This window comes from Anarrhichthys ocellatus, unplaced genomic scaffold (assembly GCF_004355925.1).
Source record: "Anarrhichthys ocellatus isolate YVR2014 unplaced genomic scaffold, GSC_Weel_1.0 scaffold24, whole genome shotgun sequence".
Taxonomy (NCBI): domain Eukaryota; kingdom Metazoa; phylum Chordata; class Actinopteri; order Perciformes; family Anarhichadidae; genus Anarrhichthys; species Anarrhichthys ocellatus.
Genome location: NW_022280054.1, coordinates 10,096,894 through 10,119,843, shown reverse-complemented (window position 1 = coordinate 10,119,843; position 22,950 = coordinate 10,096,894). Strand labels below are relative to the sequence as shown.

The 22,950-nt window shown below is 41.0% G+C and overlaps 1 protein-coding gene across 2 annotated transcripts in view; it reads right to left on the bottom strand.

Moving 5' to 3' along the window:
• Nucleotides 1-22,950, bottom strand: part of lsamp (limbic system associated membrane protein) — a 503,490-nt gene that overhangs the window by 42,267 nt on the left and 438,273 nt on the right. For both annotated transcript variants that reach the window (XM_031860665.1, XM_031860664.1), the window contains 2 exons: nt 16,144-16,288; nt 14,562-14,649 (listed from right to left, as the gene is read on the bottom strand). In XM_031860665.1, the coding sequence (XP_031716525.1) occupies nt 14,562-14,649; nt 16,144-16,288 (233 nt within the window). The remainder of the gene's footprint in view (nt 1-14,561; nt 14,650-16,143; nt 16,289-22,950) is intronic.

The window sequence follows — 22,950 nt, the reverse complement described above, 5'->3', positions numbered from 1 at the left end:
CTCCTCAGACTTGTGGCCTCCAGACTCCTTGGTTAGCAGCCATTAACTTTTAATCTGAAATCGGGTCCAAAGGTTCTTTATTTAAGTCTGCAGCTTCGTTGATGGACTCTCCCCACTTCTATGCTAATGACAAAGGAGCAATGGGATCAATGCGCGAAAGCCACCTGACAAATAACAATGCAATCTGCATATCAGGAAATTCACATACCCAAAAGCACAAAAGAGTACATTTTTTAGTTGATGCTGTCTGAGACAGATGAGGGGTTACAATTATATATTGTTCATTACTTTGGTAATAATTGGGTAAAATGAAATCAATGTATGGTTCCAATTAAATAACTTAGTTGCTTGAGATTTCGGTCAGTGCACATTTCAATTGAACATGCAAAGATGTTCATCTTTCTACAGCCAGGTATTTGCCATATTTGAACAAATATGAAGACTGAATATCTAAATGAATATTTACTTGGGTTGAAACAGTTCAGTTTCTCTCAGGTCTCAGGTCAGTTTCTCCAGTCCAACTACTATTTTAACAACTTAAAGAACTCTTTCTCTCAGTTTTTTCTATAAAGTACCACATGACTTAGTCAATTCCTGTCAGGACAACCTGTTCTCACTTCCAACACATCAAATACCGATGCACTGACGTACACTTTAACATATGTATAAAGTGTACCGGGCTCTAGTAAACCCATCTGCCACATTATCAGCCGGCCACTGACTGACTTTATACTGTTGTATAATGAGCCAGGTCAACTTTGACTTATTTTACCTTAGTTTTATGGGTAGTAGTTGTTTTGAATAACAAACATACTTATTTTAACCCAAACCACGATGTTTCCTAAGCCTAACAAAGTACTGTTGTTGCATTTGTTTATAAAGACACTTTGCATGTAATGAGCAAATAGTGACACACTCTCCATGAGACTTCCAAAACTGATGCTAGAGGGGTCTCTAGAGCTTCGTAGGGTTTGAAGCAAAGGGCTAGTGACCAACCAACAGTCTTTGATGAGTTGTAAGTGAGAATGTGTTGGTCAAGGAACCTCCAGGACCTTTAAAATAAATGATTAGCAAAAACCCTTTGCCAGTTGTTAGCTGGCTAATTTCAAGATCAAAATACATGCAGATATTTTAAGTGATTTAGCATTACTCTTCCATGAAAGGATAAAGAACTTCAAAACAGAAGCAACAGGGACCGTCCATGTCTGGTAAATGCCTGTATCCGTCACGTTCCATGCCCCTAAGCCAAAATTGAGATAAACCTTATGACATCATCAAGGTTGTTTTCTCTTCATGATCAAAATCCCAAAAATGGATACTTCTTAGACAGCAGCAAAAATGAAATTACATTTTCATGTTGTGCCAGAAGACAACATCTATCTCACCCTTTCATCATGGCATTGAATTGCCCCTCTCTCCCCAGCTGATATCCTCTTTCTGCTTTATTATTCTGTTTCAAAGACACAAAAGCGTGAAAGTACAATTTCTCTCCACGTGCTATTTCTGACTGTGGAGCTTCCAAACATGTCACATTGCTCTTCCACCAGACCCTGTAATCCACATGACAGTCAGCGGCCAGCCTCTGGTATTCCCCCAATGATCTGAATTAGACCTAACAGGATGAGAATCCAACATGAGAATCCTTACTCCTGATCCACACAACACGGTAAGCACTTAAACAGTCTAGTGCCTGTGTGAGCACTACACTGCAGTACATTCACAACACAGCACAGGCCTAACCCAGGCTGTCACAGGAGTGTCATGAGCTGCTTATTTTCCTCCCTGAGTGAGGCCAAGGGCAAAATGCTTGTTGGAACGGAATTTGACATAAAAATCAGGATTGATCGAATCAGGTTTTCAAACCTACTGTTTCATGAAGCACGGCAGAGAAAAGCATTTAATTGCTATCAAATTCCACATAATCCGTTTCCAGCTTCTCAACTGTTATAGAATTGGTAATTGAATACCTTTAGATTTTACTAAGTTGTTGGACAAAACACCCAACTTAAAGATGCCTTCTTGGGCTCTAGGTAATTGTGAAGGGGATTTTTGTTTTACATCTTAAATAATCAATCAATAGAAACATACAACCACAGGATTAAAAGATAATACAAATAATTTTGACGCACTACATTAGTATATGAAAATTCATGAGCCACTACCGATAAAACTACTAAAAGGTAATACAGGATGAAAGACAAGGATTATTATTGATGGGATAATCTATAGCAGACAGAGCTCGCACAATTTTCAGAGTGTGTCATTGGCTCAGAAAAATGGAAATGAAGGACTGCCATTGTGTTAGTGCTGATTGGATTCCAGATCTGTAGACTCTTAACCAGATTGTTGATGCTCACTGTGTGAAGACCTGTGAACAGCTGGTAGAGTGCAGAGCACCTGACACACTCAGCTGGAAACCACCCCACAGAGCTTCACACACACACACACACACACACACACACACACACACACACACACACAGCCTCTGATTGGGCTCACAGCCGCTGCTTCTGCTGCTATATCGGCTGATGTGTGTGTGTGTGTTTGCCATTGCGCTTTTTCTCTCGTGTGTCTCTCTGGGTGCCACTCGCTGCCTTTCAACTTCCTCTTCTATTAACTCTTTTTGTCTTTCATGCAAACGTGCACACTCGGATGCAAATATTCGTGTTGTGTACGTACACACAATCTTCGTCTCCCCTTGTCTCCGTCCGCCTCTCATCCAGCCTTGCACTTATGTCTTCAGTCCTCTGCTGGCATTCTGTCCACGACTCCTGCCTCATCACTGTCACTCTTCCCCAGTCGCCTTTCCTCCCTCTGTCTTTCCTTCTCTCGGATGCTGTGCTTTGCCCTGAGCTGCAGTCTAATGAGCAAGTGGCTGGTGTTGGGAGAGAGTTTCCTTGCTCTGATGAGAGATAACAAGCCCATATGTTACTTATCACAGTGGCCACTGCAGCAGCCGACCAGTGCCAACTCTGAAAGACCCTCCCAGGGAAAAATATTTCCCATTAAATCCGTAGCTGTGCCATCAAAGTGCTGGGATGAGGCATATGCTCAACAACACTACTGTGGCTGTGAGACACCTATGCAATAGAGAGCAGCATAATATAATGAAAAGTCATAAATATTTACCCCCATAAGTGTTAAGCAATTTTTTTCTCATTAGTGAGATGTATTTTTAGTTCCTCAGAGGGCCTCCGTTTTGATTACAGTGCCTGTGTGCTTTGAAGAGCTGAAACTGAGTGTGGAATAAGGCAAAACAGTATAGCAATATAAATACTTAAAGTCACTTTATAGAAAGTAAATTTAGTCTGATGTCATATTTTTGATTATTCAAAAATAAATACAGTCAGATGAGAACATTTCTGACAGCTTTCCCACAAAATGTATGCTCAAATACTTCAATGGCATCCAACGACTAACCACATATTGAAAACAGTCAGCATCAGTTTTCAATCACATAAACTTGCCCGAACACCCAGCATTTTGAAAAGCAGCCCTCCATCAAAAAGACAACAAGGCATATGTTCCATCACGAGAAGTTTTAAGCGCCCTCCTGCCCCACAGACGACTTGGTATGTGAAGCACTGCACCAGCACTGGCTACCATATGGTCCAACTAAACAACGTGCCAGACACTGGGAGAAAGCGCAGCCAAGCACACGCACTAGAAAACACTGAAAAGTGCACAATCCATGGAAGGCACATGACGGATGTCGGCCAGTGAATTTCATGAGTCTCTTTGAAACACTCCTGACATAAACAATGGCTGCTTTCTAACTGATCACTAAACATGACTACGAGTCTACAACCAGTGAGGCTGAACTTAGGCATAGAATCTGCTGTGCTTTGGGCTAAATGCCGCCCGCCTATGGTGTCAATGCCAACATGCTGATGTTTTGCTAATTTAGTGCGCAAGCGTGCTAACATTTATCAATTATCCCTAAAAACTAAGTACAGTAGACACTGATGGGAATGCCATTAGTTTAGCGTGGATTTGGTCATAAACCAAACTAATTGAAAATTGTACTATTAAAAAATTGACCTGATGTTGGCGGTAGATTACCAAAGTTATTAAAATGAGCAGAAAAATACTCACACAATTTCATGGCAATCCATGCAACAGTTGTTGGGACATTTTATTACCTCATGGTGGCACTAGAGCAAAAGTAAGAAGCTCACCAGCAAGTCAGTAAGCTTCTTCGTGTCGAAAACATGAACGTCTGTAGAGATTTCAAGGCTCTCCGTCTGCTAGTTTGTTATTTGATATTTCGGTCTGGACCAAAGTGGTGGACTGTCCGACTGACAGCTGAAGAAACTGACATTGCCTTCCTTCAAGCTACGCTGCTATTCTTGCTAAAGATAATGCATGGTTCATACTATATTGCAAGACCTTCTGCACTTCACTTTCCTGATTGCTGACGGTAGAGAGAAATAGAGGAAAGGTAGGAAAGTAGTTTGAACCCACATGGGCCCGAGCAGTGCTGAGCTTGGTACAACTGAGCCATTAGGAGGCCTCTGAAATCAGATATCTCTCCGTGTGCGTTTAGCTTGTGACACTGACACACAGCAAGTGCGGACAGAACAACGATGACTTCATGATGTTCTCTCCCTTTCACGTGCCTAAATGGTATCAATAGGTGGAAGCCATTAGCAGACCACTGCACTCACCCGCTGTAGTCTCACTGGTTAAAAATGAGCAATTTCTGCTAATACTCAGCACCTTCTGTTCGGCATTGTTGACATGTCTCTGAGTGGCACCCCCACATCTCTGCTCTTATCCAGCCCACGGTGATAAAAGTGGGATCAGGGCCTAGCTGTGGGATTGACCTGAACACCAGCGGGGCTGAGTGGCAGAAAGTTCACACACAAAACAACACACACTCACAGCAGGTGACCCAGTAGTAATGTAAGGGCACAGACATTGAAGAAAAGGTGACGGAATTCTATTCAGCCATAGTGGGGCGAAATGTTGAAAAGGACACAGTTGCAACACAGAAGGACAGTCCTATATGTTTACCTATACAGGCTTAGTACTATGTGTTGTGCCACACACTGACACAACCTCTACACACCCCTAACCTCGTCTTTTCCCTTTAGAGAAAGCAGGTGAGGTGAGGTTTAACTGTGCCACTCAATCTCACTTCCAGAGGCATTCACGAGCACGAGGAGCCCCGTGCCAAAGGGATGTCCATCTCTCTGACAAGCTCAGGTCACATAGCGGACAGAAAAAGATGGAGGGAAAGGACACTGGCACTTCTATACAAGTAATGGGTATGTGTGTTGGGAACAGAGGCAATAGGAAAAGAAATATTGTTCCTCTGTATCAGAGATAAGATCGAGGAGACACTGTCCAGAACTGATGGCCCCTGGCTTGCCTGGTTAGCCTGTGAAATATGGCCCCCATGACTCACCTGCAGCCCCTGTCAATACCCCTGCTGTCATGAGTGTCCATGGAATGGCCCCATTTAAATGCATGGGAGCACCTCTCACAGCCAGCATAAAGAAGATTAAAGGAGACTGCTTTTTTTTTTTTTTAAAGATTCAGTATAAGCAACATAAGCTCAGCAGCCCAGGAAGAAAAGGGGAATGGTAAATTGTTTCTTTCATTAAAACTTCAAGGAGTCAGTTTCATTATGAAGGTTCAAAGGCAATGGAAACTGTGTGTGGCTGCTTTCTCCAACTCTCTCTCTTTATGTCTGTCTTTTTTTCCTCTTCATCTAACTGGGTAGCAACATGGAATAATGAGCGATGTGACAACGACATGTAGACCTTTCCCTGGGGTGCTGGTGTATATGGCCGGTCTGCCGTCATGCTCACAACAGGGATAAGGAGGCATGGCGGGGCTTACAGCTGGCCTTCACACAAGCCAGTGCTTCTGCAGGGTTTACTGCAGGCTCTTCAAATACTTGAATCATGGACTTTTATTTCCTCTTAATTTCCTGAATGTTTATAGGCTAAAAATAAGGCGCCAGGAGTGTTTTCAGAGATGGGTAAATCAACTGTGTAGTAATGCTTTAAAAGCTGCACTGATCAATATTTTCTATTAACAATGCATCAAATGACGATGTGTAATGTGAGGGCGGTGATAATTCTCTTTTCATCCAACTCTGCAGTTCCTCGGCCTACAACTTTACTGTTTTGGTTCAGTCTCACCGGTCCAGAGCCGTTCCAGGTCACAGCAGGTGGCTGGTTTCAGTGGAATCGCTCTAAAAACCCAGCATCCAAAACTAATACCCTACCTGTCCGGCACCACACAGCAGATCAAGTAAGTGACTGGCTATTGGACATAGTGGATAATTTATCAGCTAAAGAGCCAGACATTTCCCTTAGGAGGTGGTAGTGACCAAAAACCGACTTAAAGAGAGTATACTGTATATCTAACTTCTTCAGTTTGCTGAACACACCACTCCACGGACGTGGAAGTGTTAATAGAACAGTGTACTACCACACTTCATAAAATATGTCATTGTTGTGTTTACAGTCTGCCCTACAATAGTAGTAAAATATATTAATACAGCTTTAAACATATACTTTATATAAAATGTTTACTAATTTAAAAAAATAATCCTAATGCTGTGAAGATTAAAAAAACAATAAACGACATATTTGTACCCAATTCTGCTTGGAATTGGTCAAAAAACATTCAAAAACAATCTTTTCACGCAATCCAGAATTGTGCGACACACCCCTTTAGCTCCTTTTTCCAATCTATTCAAGGCTTCAAGTGCCATGCTCCATGCACTCCTTTGATGCCGGTGAGCCCTCGACAAGCGATAGCTTTGCCTTCAATGAGAGGTTGCAAATAGCTTCTGCATAGCAAGGAAGACTTTCTGTTGTGTTTGCTTTTTTTCTCCCTTTGGTGAATGGAAGCTTCATTGCTCTCTCTTAACATGCTTTTTGGTAAGAAGTGATCATCCAGCAAAAAGAATGTAGTCTGAACTCTTCCATGGCTGGCGGCGATACAAGCAATAATGTGTACGTGGGTGTGATCACGAAGCTGTAGCAGTAGAGCCAGACAGACTGCCGATATCTAGAATTAATGATAGCCATACCTAGTCTGCACTTCCCTCCGCATTGCTTTCAATTCCTCTGCCTTTCCCCAATCTTTCTATCTCCCTTCTATTAATATAACCCCAAGGTTAGTGTGAGAGGAAGTAACAAAACACCTCAGCAACAGCACAGATAAGGGGTGGTCCGAGACGTAGAAGTGTGAGAGGTGTGCTGGGGCAGAAGAAAGGAGCAAGAGGTCGCTGTGATGGGAAGAGGAAGAGAGGAGCACAGTGGATAGATGGCTTCACAGGCACAGCTGAAAGGTCCTGATTGTCCCATGATAATTGTTAAAAGGTCAGTATCCTTCTCGCCCAGACTGTAGAGTGTAAGATATGCGCAGACACAAAGACTACACATTCGTTGGCGTGTGCACACACACCCGCCTCCCTCCTGCTAGGGTGCTCTTTACAGTGACACGGCTGCCTTTAGAGAGTTCTGCGGATTAGGCTCCTTAAATATCACGGCATTGTGATACAGGGTTGGAAGAAATGAAAGGAAGAAAAGATGGATCAGTGTGGAAGAGGGCGCATTTGATGGTTCCTATCTTTTAGTCCTGAATTCAGTGATGCCTAGTGGAGATAAACGTTGCTTCCTGTGTTAGAGTCAATAATGAGGTTCAAACTGTTGAACACAAGCAAACTGTAAGAGCACTTACAGATACAAAATAAAGGTTGAAACAGGGGGATGCGGTTAGAATTGGAAAACAAACTATCTTGTTTATGAGTCTAGGAATAAATACAACTATAACATTGCACCAGGTTGTAATTGTATTTTTCTGATTCGGTGCCGTGGCAAAAACGACGCAGACACACACGCACAACATCCTGTTCTTGCATTGATTCAGTCAATTCTCCAGAGCAAGTGTCTGCAGTACATTAACATTAACACTTCTCAATGGACAGAACATATTGAAATGGGGTCACAAAAGCCAGGGAACAGCTGCTTACAGAACTATTCAATTTGTCTGCTGCTTTATAGTCACTCTGTTTCTGTGACATTTATGAATGGGTAATACCATCTGCCTTGGAGGGAAAGTTTGGGTGATAACTTGCAGATTTAAGAGCAAATCAGGATTGACTGACCAGAATGGTTCTGGTCATAAACACCACAGAATGTAGATGTTGTATTGAAAAATAGGCAAGAATATACAGTCCAGTGAATATGACTTGTTGTTTTATCTGTGCTGCACTGTATTCAAAAACTAAAGCAATGTAAAAAAAGAAAAGAAAAGTTTGACAGGTTTTTATATTAAAATCTAAAAGTTGGCTCATTAATGACATTTTGAAGGGCTTTAATTTTGAAATGCTACATCAGAATGTCCTGGTTCTCTCTGAGTGACACCTCGAGGTGGTCTGCTATTAATCTGTAGTGAAATGATTTTGTAACTATGCACCATTTCCTCTAAAATCGAATCGGAAATTAGACAAATTGTCTCATGAATGTGATTTGAAGTCAGCTCATGAATGAGATTTTGAAGGGCTTTAATTTTGAAATGCTACATCACAATTTCCTGCTTCCCAATTGGGGGGCGCTCGGGCTTGGCTGCTAAAATCATTTCATATAGGTCAATGCATATGAACTTGCTGACTTTAATTCAATAGTATCAGATCAATGCTGATTTGAATCAGCTGATCAAGCATCACTGTTGTGAAAAGGAAGTAGAGGGGGGGTGAAGATAAAAAGACAAGGAACCAAGATAGCAGCATATTGCAATTGCCAACCAAAACGAGATCAATACTATTGAGAAGCTTCAAGGAACTCGTGGCTTTTGGCTAACAGCCAACACCCACTCTTGTATAATTGGCAGCACAGTTTAGTACACAGAGAGAGAGAGAGAGAGAGAGAGAGAGAGAGACACACATGCACACACACATGCATTCTATGTATAATCACTAGCAGCAGGACAGTGCATGTCAAAATCCATCCAGCTGTTATGGCTCCTTCGGCCACGATTCAGCTGTCAATTTAATGTGTGATTAGGCCAGTGATTCGAGACCCTGCACGCTGAAACATGATTCACTCGCTGGCTGTGGTTACAAATATTTTCCCAACTGGTGAAATAGTCCCATCGAATGAACGCTGACTGTTGGATACACTAATGGAAAGCATAGTTCAACAAGCTGCAATATTTCTGATTGGGGTCAGCAGGCAGTGAGCACTAAACCAACTGAAAGCTAAAAGTTCCACTCCTGTGTGATGGGTATTACAAGAGGACCTCATGAGATGAGTGAGTCACTCCCCTGCCTCTGCATTTTATAAAAGTTATTTGCATAGCATGTTGAGATTTTGCTGAATTTGCTCAAACACTGCTGCTGTGAATATGTGTTTACTAAAGCTAGTAAGAAAATGACTGGGGTGGGGATTGGAGCTATATTTAGGCTTATGTGTTTTTTTATAAAGCGCCCCTCCCTAACATTACAAACGTTTGTCTACACCGTCTCAATAAATTTGTTAAAAATCTCCCCCACCTTCATTTTTCTAAAAGTAATATCTTTTTAAGATTCCAACAAGAGAGTCTTCGGTCATGATAGCTCCTCTGTGAGGCTTTAGTCAGACACAGCAGTGCTTTGAGCTAAATGCTAACATCAGCATGCTAGCATGCTTTCAACAACAATGCTAACAAGCTGATGTTCAGCAGATATAATGTTAATCAGGTTCTTAGTTCGGTGTATTAGCATGCTAACAATTGACAATTAGCAGTAAAACACAAAATTCCCCTGAGGCTGATGGGAACATCATTTTGCAGGAATTTGGTCATAAAGCCAAGTACACATTTTTACTTTGTCCTGATTATGGTGCTAGATTGAATATTAAAAGGCCTTCACACTGAGGTATAGGCCTCCATTATCATAACTGTCAGACATATCCATTCATGATAACCTAGGCCTATACCCCATACTTTGGTAAAGACGCTGTCTGATGATGGCTGATGAAGACTTAAAAGCTGTTGTTATATCAGTCTATCAGTGTCTATTTTTTTCTATTCTGCCTGTTTTTCATGACAGAAATTGTCCTCAGGAACAAGAAAAATAAATTGCATGCAGAGTTTGATTCACCGAGGAGCCTTTGTTGTTCACAAATTATAGACATGACACTTGATTTTATGTTGTCACATTTTCTGATGCATCTGTATTACACCTACTGATTGCTCGGGTATGAACTGTAACATTCGATGACACTGGGCAGTTTAATGAGTTGCTTTGAATGCCATTCTTACTTATACAATAGTTTCCTATCATCACAAAGAATCCTGTCTATTCGTACATGATTTGTCACTGTCCTATCTCACTTTGTTTCATTGCCTGCTGTTCATTGTAATGATGTTAGTGGTTTAACCATGTAAGGTCGAGCAATTGCTAGGCCGTGCATGCAAGTAACAATTTGTTTTTCAAATGACTGGCCTGATGGAATAATTCTAAAAAAAAAAAACACTCAAAAAAGTTAAATGATGTTATTATAGATGTCTGGATATCCCCAAGTTACATTAGTCTCATGCAAATGGATTCAAGAAAGCTTTTACTGATCGAGTATGACAATAGTTATAAAGGCATACGTTATTCAACTTTTTAATATGTCCAAAATGTGCCTTTTACAATGGGAGAAATATACTCCTGTCATCTGTACTTTAGGAGAGGAACATTATTAATGACAGCTCAGCAGTTTATATGGGCTACAGACAATATTTAACACTATGGATATCAACACGAAAGCACAGATTGTTCCCCTCTCTGGGATTGATGTCAGACGCAGTCTACAGAGTATACTTATTCCAACTTGATCAAATGGTGGAAGGTTTGACTATTTAAAAATCCCATCAATTCAGCACAGTTACAATTTTAATGGGGTGTTATTTGGTTCGAGTTCAAAGTGTGTGAAGTGCATATAAATCTAAAATACCTCTCCATAGTCAAGGGGAAATAGTGAAATGTATAGGTTTGCTGATTAAAAGAAAGAGAAGTGCATTTTTCATGATTTCCAACTGAGACCATTAATCAAACGCTTATTATAACTACTATTAAAAACAACACAAAAAAGCCAAACTCACTGACTAAGACATATGCAGGTATGCATCTATACACACACTTTTCCACAGGTGTAAACATCTCTTGACGAGCTAATAGACTTCACAGACATCAAAGTCAAACCTTTCAAATCCTCACAACACTGGTGTGGGCTTGCCCATCGGCTAAACTTCTATATATGTTTTTTATAAAAATCGGATTGGATTGGGAAGGAAAGCCTACTATTATTTTGTGAATCTTGTCGTGTGCAGTGACCCCGCTGCTTGGCACCACTCGTCTGAGCCCCGCGAGTTCGCCACTTATTCATCCACCGCAAATTTACTTTGTCTGATCATTTGTTTTCCAATTACGTCGCTGTCCCTGCTAGCAGAAAATTGTCAGCTTTGGTTACGTGAACCCGCTCTTGGGTCTGTAACCAGGGGCAATGTTTGATGCTTGGAACATTTTCATACCCATTAAAAGATGAAGGCAGGGTGAATTATTATCCCGCAAAGTTGATTGGGTTCTGCAGGATTGGTTTAGGTTGCTTGCTGCATGTGATGGCATATACTGGAGCTACACACAGATAAAAAATCGTATCTACCCTTTGAAAAAGACTTAAACCTACATACAGAGTAGAAAAAAGACCAAAGCAAAAGCGAAGGTTAAATAAGTGGTGGATTGTTCATGAAGCAGGATTTTACGTCGCACTCTTGTTATTATGTAAGCATTCAGCATTAAGTTGTTTCCTCATGTGTTCAATGTTTGACCACCATTTAAAAGTAAATAAAAACTTCACAGTCTTCACAGAGCATGGCAACACATTCACAGTAATTGTCGGAAACCTAGGGCTTGAGCACCGCACCGCAATTTAGATGAAAGTTGCTGAACTGAACCTCAAGGAGAAGATTACACCCACGGAGCGGGTAAATACAAAAGATGAGCATATGGCAGCTCAATTGAATGGGACTTTGAGAGGCAGAGCAGAGGACAAAGTAGGGAGAGAAAGCAACAGAATCAATGTTTGGCTATAGCTGTCGCATTAGCCGTGATAAACAAGGCCGCCGGCAGAAACTCTGGAAGTCGACGCAGGACATTCCAATGATCAAGCGCTGGATAATCGGACACAATGGATTCTGGGAAGGAGAGGCAATTTGCTGCCATGGATCCAAGAAGCAGATCATCAATTCACATATTGGCCTTTAAAAATGCTATTAATGGATGATATCTTCGGTTCATAGCTGGATGGGAAGTTATCTTGTTGGCTATTGTGTGTGGTGAAATTACACTGTGGTGCATTTCCTCCACTGACAGCCGGTGCAGTATTTATCTGGGGTCGGGTTTCCCATCAGACAGTCAGTAGTTTTAAAATGGAAAGGGCAGTTAAAACAAAAACAAAATGTGATTGATGAAACAATGCACCATGGTGAAATGTATTGAGCTGCAATAGTAGGTTTGGCACTGTACATAAACAGCACTCCATGTCTTGCTTTAGTATTTCTTCTTGGGATAATGGACAGATGACATTTGAAGCATTTATAGCTTAAAGCAAAGTATATAAATACCTACACCCACACATCCAGGAAAACAAAGAAACTACTGTATAGGAGAGCTTACTTTTGAGCACTCAGGTATTGCACTCTTATCTGTCAGACAGCCTGTTTTTGACAGGTTAAGAGCAATTTCTGTCAACTAGCTGTGACTTTGGAAAACGAGACAACAGAGACTTAGCGATGGCATTTTGACGGATAATGAACTCTCTTTTTTAACGGCCTTGGTGCACAGCTCAGTATTTTTATTGTTCTTATTCTTTCATGGTCCCAAGAGCTTACCGGCAATTCCAAAACATTTCAGAAGAGAACTGAAAGGACCAAGTATCCTGACAGTTTACGAATAAATAAATACAAGCAGTCAAAAGCCTGCATCGCCAGAGTGGGAAGGAGTAGGGACAGGGAAATGACATGTGGCAGGTTAAAGGACATTCTGAGCCAAGAAGTTCCAGTAATATATGTTATACACACAAAGGCTATAGAGCCCTCATAGATATGCGTATGCTTAGCTTAGCTTAAAGACCGGAAACAGGAGGAAACAGCCCAGCTCGGTCCAAAGGTAACAAAATCCACCTACGAGCAAATCTGAAGTTCACTTATTAACAATCCGTAATGAAGTACTCTATTGGTATCAGTATTACTTTAATGGTACTTGTATTGGTACTGGCATCGTCATTTTATAAATGATACCCAGTCCAACTAGTTAGTAAAACAAGCAAAGAGAACAAGGAGGTTGTGTTTTTGAGCTGCATCTAGAACATGCGCAGCCTCTGGCTTCCCAGAGAAAGCCAAGGTGAATTAGCTTCTAGGTCTTCCTTGCATCCAAGTACGTCACTGACACGTCAAATGACAGAGTTTGAGGCAGGTAAAACAACAGATTTTGCAACAGAATAACTCCGCTTTCTTGGTAAATATAGCACGCACCGAAAAATGTATTGCTTAAATTGACTACATTTATCATCAACGCTGATTGGACATCCATATAAAACGTGTCAAATGTCTCTTTTAATGATTCTTCTTTGCCACCACCACAATTCTTTTTAAATTTCTGTTCTGTGTTACATCCAATCACTGTTTTTTTCAATGCGCCAAAAATGCATGGTTCTACCTTACATACCTTCTGTAAATCTGTGGGTTATCATCATGGTAAGACATTCATTGGTGCGACAACTACTCAATTCCTAAAATGCATCTTTAAACATTTGTTGTGGAATTAGTTGTCCATTAGTTGAAATGGGATCGCTATCAGCAGACTTACTGTCATGGGAACGACACAATAATGGACAATAAAAAAGGTTAAGAACTGAAGACGACATCTACGCATACACCTTGTTGACAGCCTTCTCAGGTTCAACAATATGATGATGATATCGTGTTGCTTTCTCCTCCATCTCAGGAGCTACAACCTTAAAACCAAAGATAACGTTTTGAAGACATGTTGGAAAGAAAGAAAAAAAGAGAAGAAAAAGTTGAATTCCACCCTCTAGGCCTCGGATCGAATCCTGCAGCACATTCTTTCTCTCGCTCTCAACTTTCCTGCTGTCTTGATTCAGGAGCAATAACTTCCTATTCTTTGAAATGGAAAACTACTGCTGGAGGCTTTTCAAGTGCACTTAATATTCATTTGAACTGGAACAAGAAATGATGTTGCTGTAGGCGGGCGTTTGTGACATATAGCTATTTTCCTCCTCTCAGTACATATTCATATATTTTCCTTTCCGAAACCTTAGAGGGACACATTTCAGCATTAAATAATAGAGCGGTGGTGACGCTGATGTATGCTGCTTGTGTGCTGTTGGACAATAATGCCTCGGACTCTTGAGTCATTATGAATATAATTTATGATGTGTTGTAGCCTCTGTTTAGCATTATGTGTTGATTTAAAGTTTGTGTCTTTTCAGCTGGCTGATGGATAGTTGGTGTTACCTTTGCTGCTGGTGTGCTTGTTCGGTGCCACTTACCTTGTACAATGAGGTAGACCTGTGAGGTCTTGGGCTGTTGCTTAGTCTGTATGGAACAGGTGTACGGCCCCTCGTCATACACATCCACCTTCAGACAATAAAAGAGAATATTGTTATTTGAATATGTCTTATAACAATACTACTGTAGAGCAGCATGTCTTACTTTGTGTTACTTTGTTTACAGGTATACTGCTTTTTTATAAAATTTTTAATTATCATAATGCTAAGACAACTTGCTGTTTTAATAACACGTGATAGTGATAATAATACAAAACAACCATTTAATGGTTTATGTATTTTTGGTGTGACCCAAATTCAAGGAATAATTCAACATTTCAGGAGAATGCTATTATTTTTTTTTCTTGATAATAGTTGTATGAGAAATTTGATATCACTCTCATATTTGCCCATTTAAATATAAGTAACGTGTCACCTAGTCCGGTTTATCGGAACCAGGCTAGGATTTCCCCCCTGCTTCTAGTCTTTGTGCTAAGCTAAGCTAACCATGCTTCCTCCGGCTTCCCATTCAGTGAGCAAACAAGCATATCTCCCAAGATGTTTAACTATTCCTTTAAGGCAGTGGTTCTCAAACTTTTTCTGTCCCGCCCCACTTTGGAGGAAGAAAAATGTTCATGCCCCACCGCCACAACAAAATTGTAACAAAATGGTCCATGTTGAACTTTTATTGAAATAACATTTTGTGACTCCTCCATCTGTGCTTTTTCAAATAATAGAATAAAGAAAATTGCAATCACTTTCAAGTAAACCAGATTACTCCATCAGACAAAAACAAATAAAATGTGCAATGACTTTGTTAGAACAATGCAAATAAAGTTATATCTGTGCAAAAAGGAACTACAATTTGGCAAAAAGCCTCCTGTGGACAGGTGTTGTAAATTAGCATTTCGCTTCAAACACTTAACACAGTGCATCTGGGCTTTGTGCATAAATGTATGTTACAATTCTAATGCTACTGTGATGTCCATATCAAATAAAATAAACATAACATTATTATGAGATAGTAAGTCATTATTATGAGGTAGTATCTCATTATAATGACTTACAGGATCTGTATTTTTCCTCACAGTGGCGGAAACGGGCTTCCATACATTTCGCCATGTATTTATTAATTACTTTAAAAAAATATATATATATATTCTGCATTTCCCCCTGCGCCCCACCTGTAATACCACCCACACGCCCCACAGTTTGAGAACCACTGCTTTAAGGTTTAAGTTACGCAAGCAGATTTGTTTCATGTAAAAACACACACCTCTTTATAAAATATGATATCTCATCACATGTTCATGGTTGTGAAAGCACAGAGAAAGTGTTAAAAATAGAGCATACAAATATACTCCCTCTGACAACCTGCTGCATAAATAAATGAATAAATGAATGGATAAATATTTTAAAATAACACAACTCCAGGGTCTTAAAAAGCAATTAAGGTCATGTTTCATGATTTTTGAATAGGATCCTTGATCTCCTATCTCCAAATGCAACTGTCACCAAAACCCAGTTAATGATGATTCAAATACAAAAACCTAAAAAAACAGTCCAGTTTCGAGGTCAGTATTACCTTTTGTATGCGCAGGCTGTACTCCAGCTGTCCTTTAGTGACCAGATCTACTCTGGGGTCCAGGGACCACTTGTCCTGGCCGGCAAAGATGATGTTGGATCGATTGAGCCAGGCCACTTTGGACACTTTGTCGTCCACATAACACCTGTGGACACAACAAGAATAAGGGAAGTGAGGTGAAGCTCTCATAGGGGGGATCTAGTGCGAGAAGGCTTGAAAAGAAAGAGCATGTATTGTCTTTCATTTCATAATATGTAATCATATTAGGGGAAAGGAAATGTGGAGTTTTGTAGATAGGAAACAAACAAATACCAGCAATTATGCGCTCCCACAGAGAAGGCGGGCTGTATGAAACTCAATAGGCGATTTAAGTAAGGGTTTAAAGGCACAATCATTTCTTGAAACAATGGGCAAAGATGGGTGTATTGCGACACAGTTCAGTAGTGTTTTGCTTGTTACTGCTGACCAGCAAATGTATTCCAGAGTTAGTTAAGCTAATCGCACAACTCAGCCCTTCCACTTTCTGGGGTCTTGAAAGAAAACTTAAAGTTGAGGAGCATCAATTTAAATTTGCTATCGTCAATTCCTCCCTTTTCACACTCATTGAGTTTGAATCTGCCTCCCTTCCTCTCTCTGATAAATACATCTACCTTCAACAGTGAACCCATTGCTGAGGATGAGAAAGGACAGCGGCATCCTCTTGTTTACTCCTTGTTGCATTCTGTCAGAACATTACGCCAAGTAAGCTCGAGCTAAGACATTTTGCACGGGAGGGATGGGAGCGGAGCGTCTGCCTAATGAATAAATGTAAATGTGAGGAGACGTCGGAATCAATGAGAATGGATATCAGCAGTAATGCAAGCCGACAGTGGATGCGCCTCACATGCAAATCCCGCCACTCCCCGAGCCGTGGCTGTGCACACTGCTTTGGAGTGTGTTGGGCTACAAGAGAGTAGATTAGCAAGGCAGTGGAGTGAGGCTGTCTTTGGCAGGTGACCCCGGGTGATGCACAAAAGTGGTGGTGCAGTCACCCCAGACTGTTATCCAACTCTGACATCCAGCTCCCACCCAGTGGGAGCTGGATGTCAGCTTTGTTGAAGCTTTGTTGAAGGCTTGTATTCGCAGCTTGAATCCCTGTTGATGTGCCTTCCCTTTGTGTGGAGTCCAGATAACTCACTGTATTCACTGACTCGCTTTGACATCAAACCTCTACTTTCCTCTCACTGACAAGTTTATCCCGTTTTATTTTCAAATATCTTCAGGCTTCTAATTAATACTTTATAGTGACTTTATACTCAAGAACATCCAAACTAATGAACACCCATTTTCTTATAATGATGGAGAGCTATATAAACAACTGAATGAAAGCATATGAATCGAGAGGAAACATCTGAAGCACTAAAATGAAGCCTAGCTCACATAATTAAAATCCATATAGATCATTTTATGAATATTGAGCTTTAACCTCTGCAAATCATTCATGAACTTGATTCGTGGAAGTTATGTATTCACTGTTCACACCCATAAAGCCTTACTTTACATTCTTTTCAGAACTTTTTTTGCTTTTGACGGCACAGAATTCAAAGGAAATGTGGAAAGAAATGCGCACAAAACATCAAGACAATGGTACTCAGGACAGACGTAGCATTACGTTTTATTGCCGACATAGTTCTTGTATGCGGACTGAAAACACAATTTAGTTTACACGTGTGTTCAATTTGGTTAAGAGTCCCTGACCACGTCCGGATGTGGTTTGGCGGGATCGGATCAGAATCTGTCCACAATGCCAGAGACAGTCTTTGACATGTTAAACAGATTTTAAGTGTTTGCAGTGAAGAAATAAACTGCCCTGGTTGACTGGATGGCTGCATCTTGTTTGTTGCCACTGAGCTTGCTTCCTCTCCTGCCTTACTCGTCTCCTACCGTGAAGTTAATGTGAGGAGGTGAAAAAACAAAAGCAGGAGAAAATGAAAAGAATGGTGACACTAGTTTCCTTCAGTTGTCTCTTTCAAAAGCTTAATCTACAATAACCAGAATGCTGGCACTGAACCTAAATCGTGATCATCACCAGGCCCAGGATTAAACTACAGACTTGCAGCGCATATGCTCAACAAACAATATATCCTAAAGCCTATAATCTACAGTTTTGTCATACAAAGCTAGGGATTGTCTTTGTAGAAATCAACTCTGTTCTGTTACTGACACTGATCTCAGAGACACACACTTCCATTAATAATTACTGACAAGAAATAGGTACTTCTGAAGGTCGAGATTTTGATTTGAAGTATTTTGATTGATGTAGAAGACTGAGTTCTTATTTTGAAAAATGACCCATACCCTACCAGGAAATAAAAATAAGTCATAGTGTTTGAGGTAAACATACAAATATTTGTGGGCTGAAATTGCCACCGCACACTCGCTGACAATTTTATTACTATTTACAATTTACACTATTGAGACTATTGTCCAACAAAAGACCGAAGTGGCAAGCTGTTGCTTTCTTATATCGAGGGCAAACGCAGCCTGACTAATGCTCTTTGATCGCTATACACAGTTCAGAGTCTGCTGAACTGTTACTCAGAGAATTGTAATCAGATTAATCATGCAATTAATATGTAAATATTCCAGGCTTTAAACGCCTTAAGTAGATTCGAGATAAAATGAAACTTGTGCGGAAAGTGGGTAATTGAAAGGAGCAGCCATTGTAATAGAATCCAGCAGAGGAAAATAGAAAATAAAGCAATCTTTCTCAAGAAAATATGGTAATAACGTCGATAGAAACAGCTATGAGCATTATATAAACAACATTGTCAACAGCTGGTCATTAAATGATTGTGTAGTTTAATCTAATTTGCTGTCTCTCCTGTATTAAAACTCAATGGTACAATAATTGTTATAATATCAAATGAAACTGTGCACACGGAAGCAGTATCATGTAAAATTCTACATTCAGACAGTATCAAATATGAAGGATGCCTTTTAAGTTTTTGCCAGAACTCTTGCCTCCTGGTGAAGGACGCTGCTTTCATATGGGTGTCACTGAGGTCAGATAATTATTAATTAAGTTACTTTAGCTTTAGCACCATCACAGACACTGTGGCAATGTCCCTCATACAGTATTGGTACTGTCACCTTGTCTTTTGCCTGGTTTCATTCTACTCAAGACTACGAGTCCACAGCCATGCTAGCAGGTCTGTGAGGCTGTGCTTGGTGTAGGAACTGCAGTGCTTTGAGCTTAATGCTAACGCCAGCGTACTAACGTCAAAGAACTTACATTGACAAGAATTGAAAGCTAAATGGTCGTTCGATTGGACCGAAATAGACTATTGTATTATCAGAGGACAGCAGTAAAATGTTTGCCTACAAAGTGCTTTACAACAGTGAAACCAAATTCTTTCTTGTCTATTGGGATATATATAATGCCTTTACCAAATCGGCCTGTTTTCCACAGTGAAACATATTATAAATCTGCATACTATTATAACTATTTACCTTCTTATTTATTCATCACCACGGAACAGGCTTCACAGAGCATACAGCTCATGGATGTATTATATAATAGAAGTGATGAATTACAGACAATATATCCATTATTACAGCCGAATACAGTTAGAACAAAGCTGGCACAACCAGATGTGTCATATGAGTGTGGAGGGCGGTGCAGTATCGGGGGTGTGGTGCACATTCATTATGTTGAGATCAATAACTGCATTTGGCTATTAAAGAACTTTTCAACTTTAAGGAAATAATCATTTAAATAAAAGATTTACCTAAAAAAGAAATGATCTTCTGGTTTACAGCATGCTAACATTTGCTACAGCTGAGGCTGGTGGGAACGTCAGGTATTTGATCATAAACCAAAGCATTGGAAACATTACAATCTTGACGTGATGATGGTGCTGAATGGGAAACAAAACAATGTCCGAACCAAATTTCATGACAATCCATTCCAACAGACATTTTACACAAGAAAGGCAGGGGTTCACTAAAGTCGTGAGGATTCATCCTCTGGGCATTATGAATGTCTGTACAAAATTGCACCAATCCATCTATTACAGTAGGTGTCGAGTTAATTCACTGGACTTTGACCTGCAGGTGTCGCTTGGGAAAAAGTCAAGGGATCACTATTTGGGAAGCATGAATGTCTGTTCCAAATTTCATGGCAAGCCATCCGATAGACGTTGGGATGTTTCATCAGTACCAAAGTGGTGGACCAACCAAAAAACAGACAGAGACGCTCTATTCTCATGTCCAAAACTATGAAAGAAGCTTTGACACCGTGATGCCCATCATTACTTTTAATGCAATGTTATTGTGTAGTGTACTATGACATGTAGTTATGTTCTGTGATTGAAATGTGGTTTTGATTTAAACTTCCCAGCCATGATAAAATAACAGTCAAACAAAATCCTGAAAGGGCTCTCCTACAGTTTATCCTCTGCCATAGGTTAGAAACATATCAAACCAGCCTTCTATGATTTCCAACTGTCCTGTGGCAGCTCTCAAGATCTCTGGGCAAACATCCGTTTCCAGGCCATAAAGGAAGGAGGGAATACAGTGAAATACAAGAAGAAGCATTCGTAGTGTAACTGTATGCTCCAAATTATCATCTCTGTGTAAGTGAGACAGGCAGTTATAATTGTGCATTGCACTCATACTGTGAGTGTGGCTCCTCCACAGCATCTTGAGCGCTCTCGGATAAATACAGGTGACTGGGACTATTAATCATCCAAATGTTCCTAATTGCATTACGTCCTTTCAGTTAGCGGTCGCCATATGCTGCACCATATGGGTCAAAGAAATAGATAAATAAATACACAACACATGGTGCTGTACATGCCACCAAACTCATGACTTCAATCACTGCCATATTCCACTGCTCCAAACACCCTCATCTCCCCTTCCCTTATGTATTTCCATCTCATCACTTCGCACCTCTGCCTCACCACCCCACTTCTCACTACCCTCGTTTTCTCACCCCGGCTGCCTCTATTCTCTACAAGTTCCTTCTCCCCTCTCACCTGTCCATCAACACTCTTGGGTAAAAGTGGACAGCATGAAATAGAATTCAAAGGAATTTTCAAGGATCTGCACTTCAGATCGGGATTCTTTGCTACCTCTTGCCCTCCGCTTTGTCTGTCTTCTCCCAAAACTGCCGAAGCCTCCAGAGGGTCCTGACAACCCGTGGTGCAGAGAGTAGAGCATGCTCAGTAGTAGCTATTTCCTGTTCTCACTAATGAGAGACTGCCCGGGAAGCAGAGAACTATCTCTTGTCAGAGCAGTTGTCTGCCTGTAGCTCTCGCTGTCTTCTAGCAGAGTAGCTGTCAAGGTGTGTCTAGGCAGGGCCGTGGTTCTCGGGGCTGTGCCGGGGCTCTTCTGGACCAGAATAATAAATAAGAGCTTGGCTTTCCCCGGCTGGCCCAAACCGGGGAATTCAACAAGTTGCTTTCAGGGAACTCGATTTGATTGGAATAGCGAGCCACAGATGAACGATTTGTAATGAAAATCCATCCCATTAACTGGCTGCAGCCCTCACAATGATGCAGTATCTCAGCAGTGTTATTTAGCCAGCATGACTATATTTATTTGAATATTTGGCAAAAAAAATGTGCCCTTTTTAATCACAACGGAATCTCCATGTTTGCAATCCTCTGCGGAATCCTCTCCAAGCCCATAATCCTCTGCAGAATACATGGCCTCCGTGTACATAAAAAAACGCTTGTAAATGCAAGCAAATATTTGCTGATGCATGTAAATAAAAAAACCTTGTTAAAAGGATTTTTTTCAAAACTTGGTTTTACAAAGTGGCGTTGTTTATCAGTCCTCGCTGAGACCAGGGGCTGGGTTTACACGGGGTCTGCTCAAGATGGATGCCTGGGTTGCTGTCCCGCGCCGTGTTACCATGAGCTTTGTTGATGGATGCTCTGCTGTGCTATATTATAGTCTTTTTCTACCCCGCTGTGCTATGCCAATATAGACCGGCCAATAGGCTATGGCTGACAGGAGACTGTGTGGGCTGACAGATGCCTGGGCCAGAGCTGCTGAGCTGGGCTTGTGTTGACAGGAGGGCTGGGCTGAATGAATCCCTGCTCTGGGGCTAGCCGTGGGGGAGGACCAAAGAGCAGGCGGAAGCCAGGGAGTGAAACTGTAATGAGAGGAACGATGTGCCAAGACTGACAGAACAGCCCCACCACCCGCTATCCCCATCAATACCCAATTCTCCTCATCTCACCTCATCTTTTCTCTCCTTTTTTGCCTCTCTCACACCTCTCACCACATAACTAAACACTTTTTTTCCTCCATTTCCTCCTTGTTGTGCTTTTGTCGTGATCTGCCCTCCACCCCCTTCAACCTTCTGCCTCCATCTCATTCCCCTCTCCTCACCCTTTCTACCTTTTATCCTCATAATTACTGGGCAACCTGTGTCACTGAGGTGTATCTGCGTGCATGCATGTGGATTCCAGTGTGTGTCGGAGCAAATGCCCTGCCTGCTAAACAGAGAGAATGTGAAATATTTTCTTCGAACGAATCAAACAACTTGTTTCAGCAATCAATAAAGACTAAAGGCGTGAATAAAGGTTTGATCAAAATCTGCCTCACAACAACCTGGTGGGCAAGAGCCACTGAGGCTAGCCAGTAAGTTCTATGTCTTTGTTGTCTATATGGCAGGGGGGGGCACAAAAGACAGAGAGGAAGTTTCATGTTTTTGTTGTTTATCAGGCAGGGCATTTGCTCCGACACACACTGGAATCTACATTTTTGCACGCAGATACACCTCAGTGACACAGGTTGCCCAGTAATTATGAG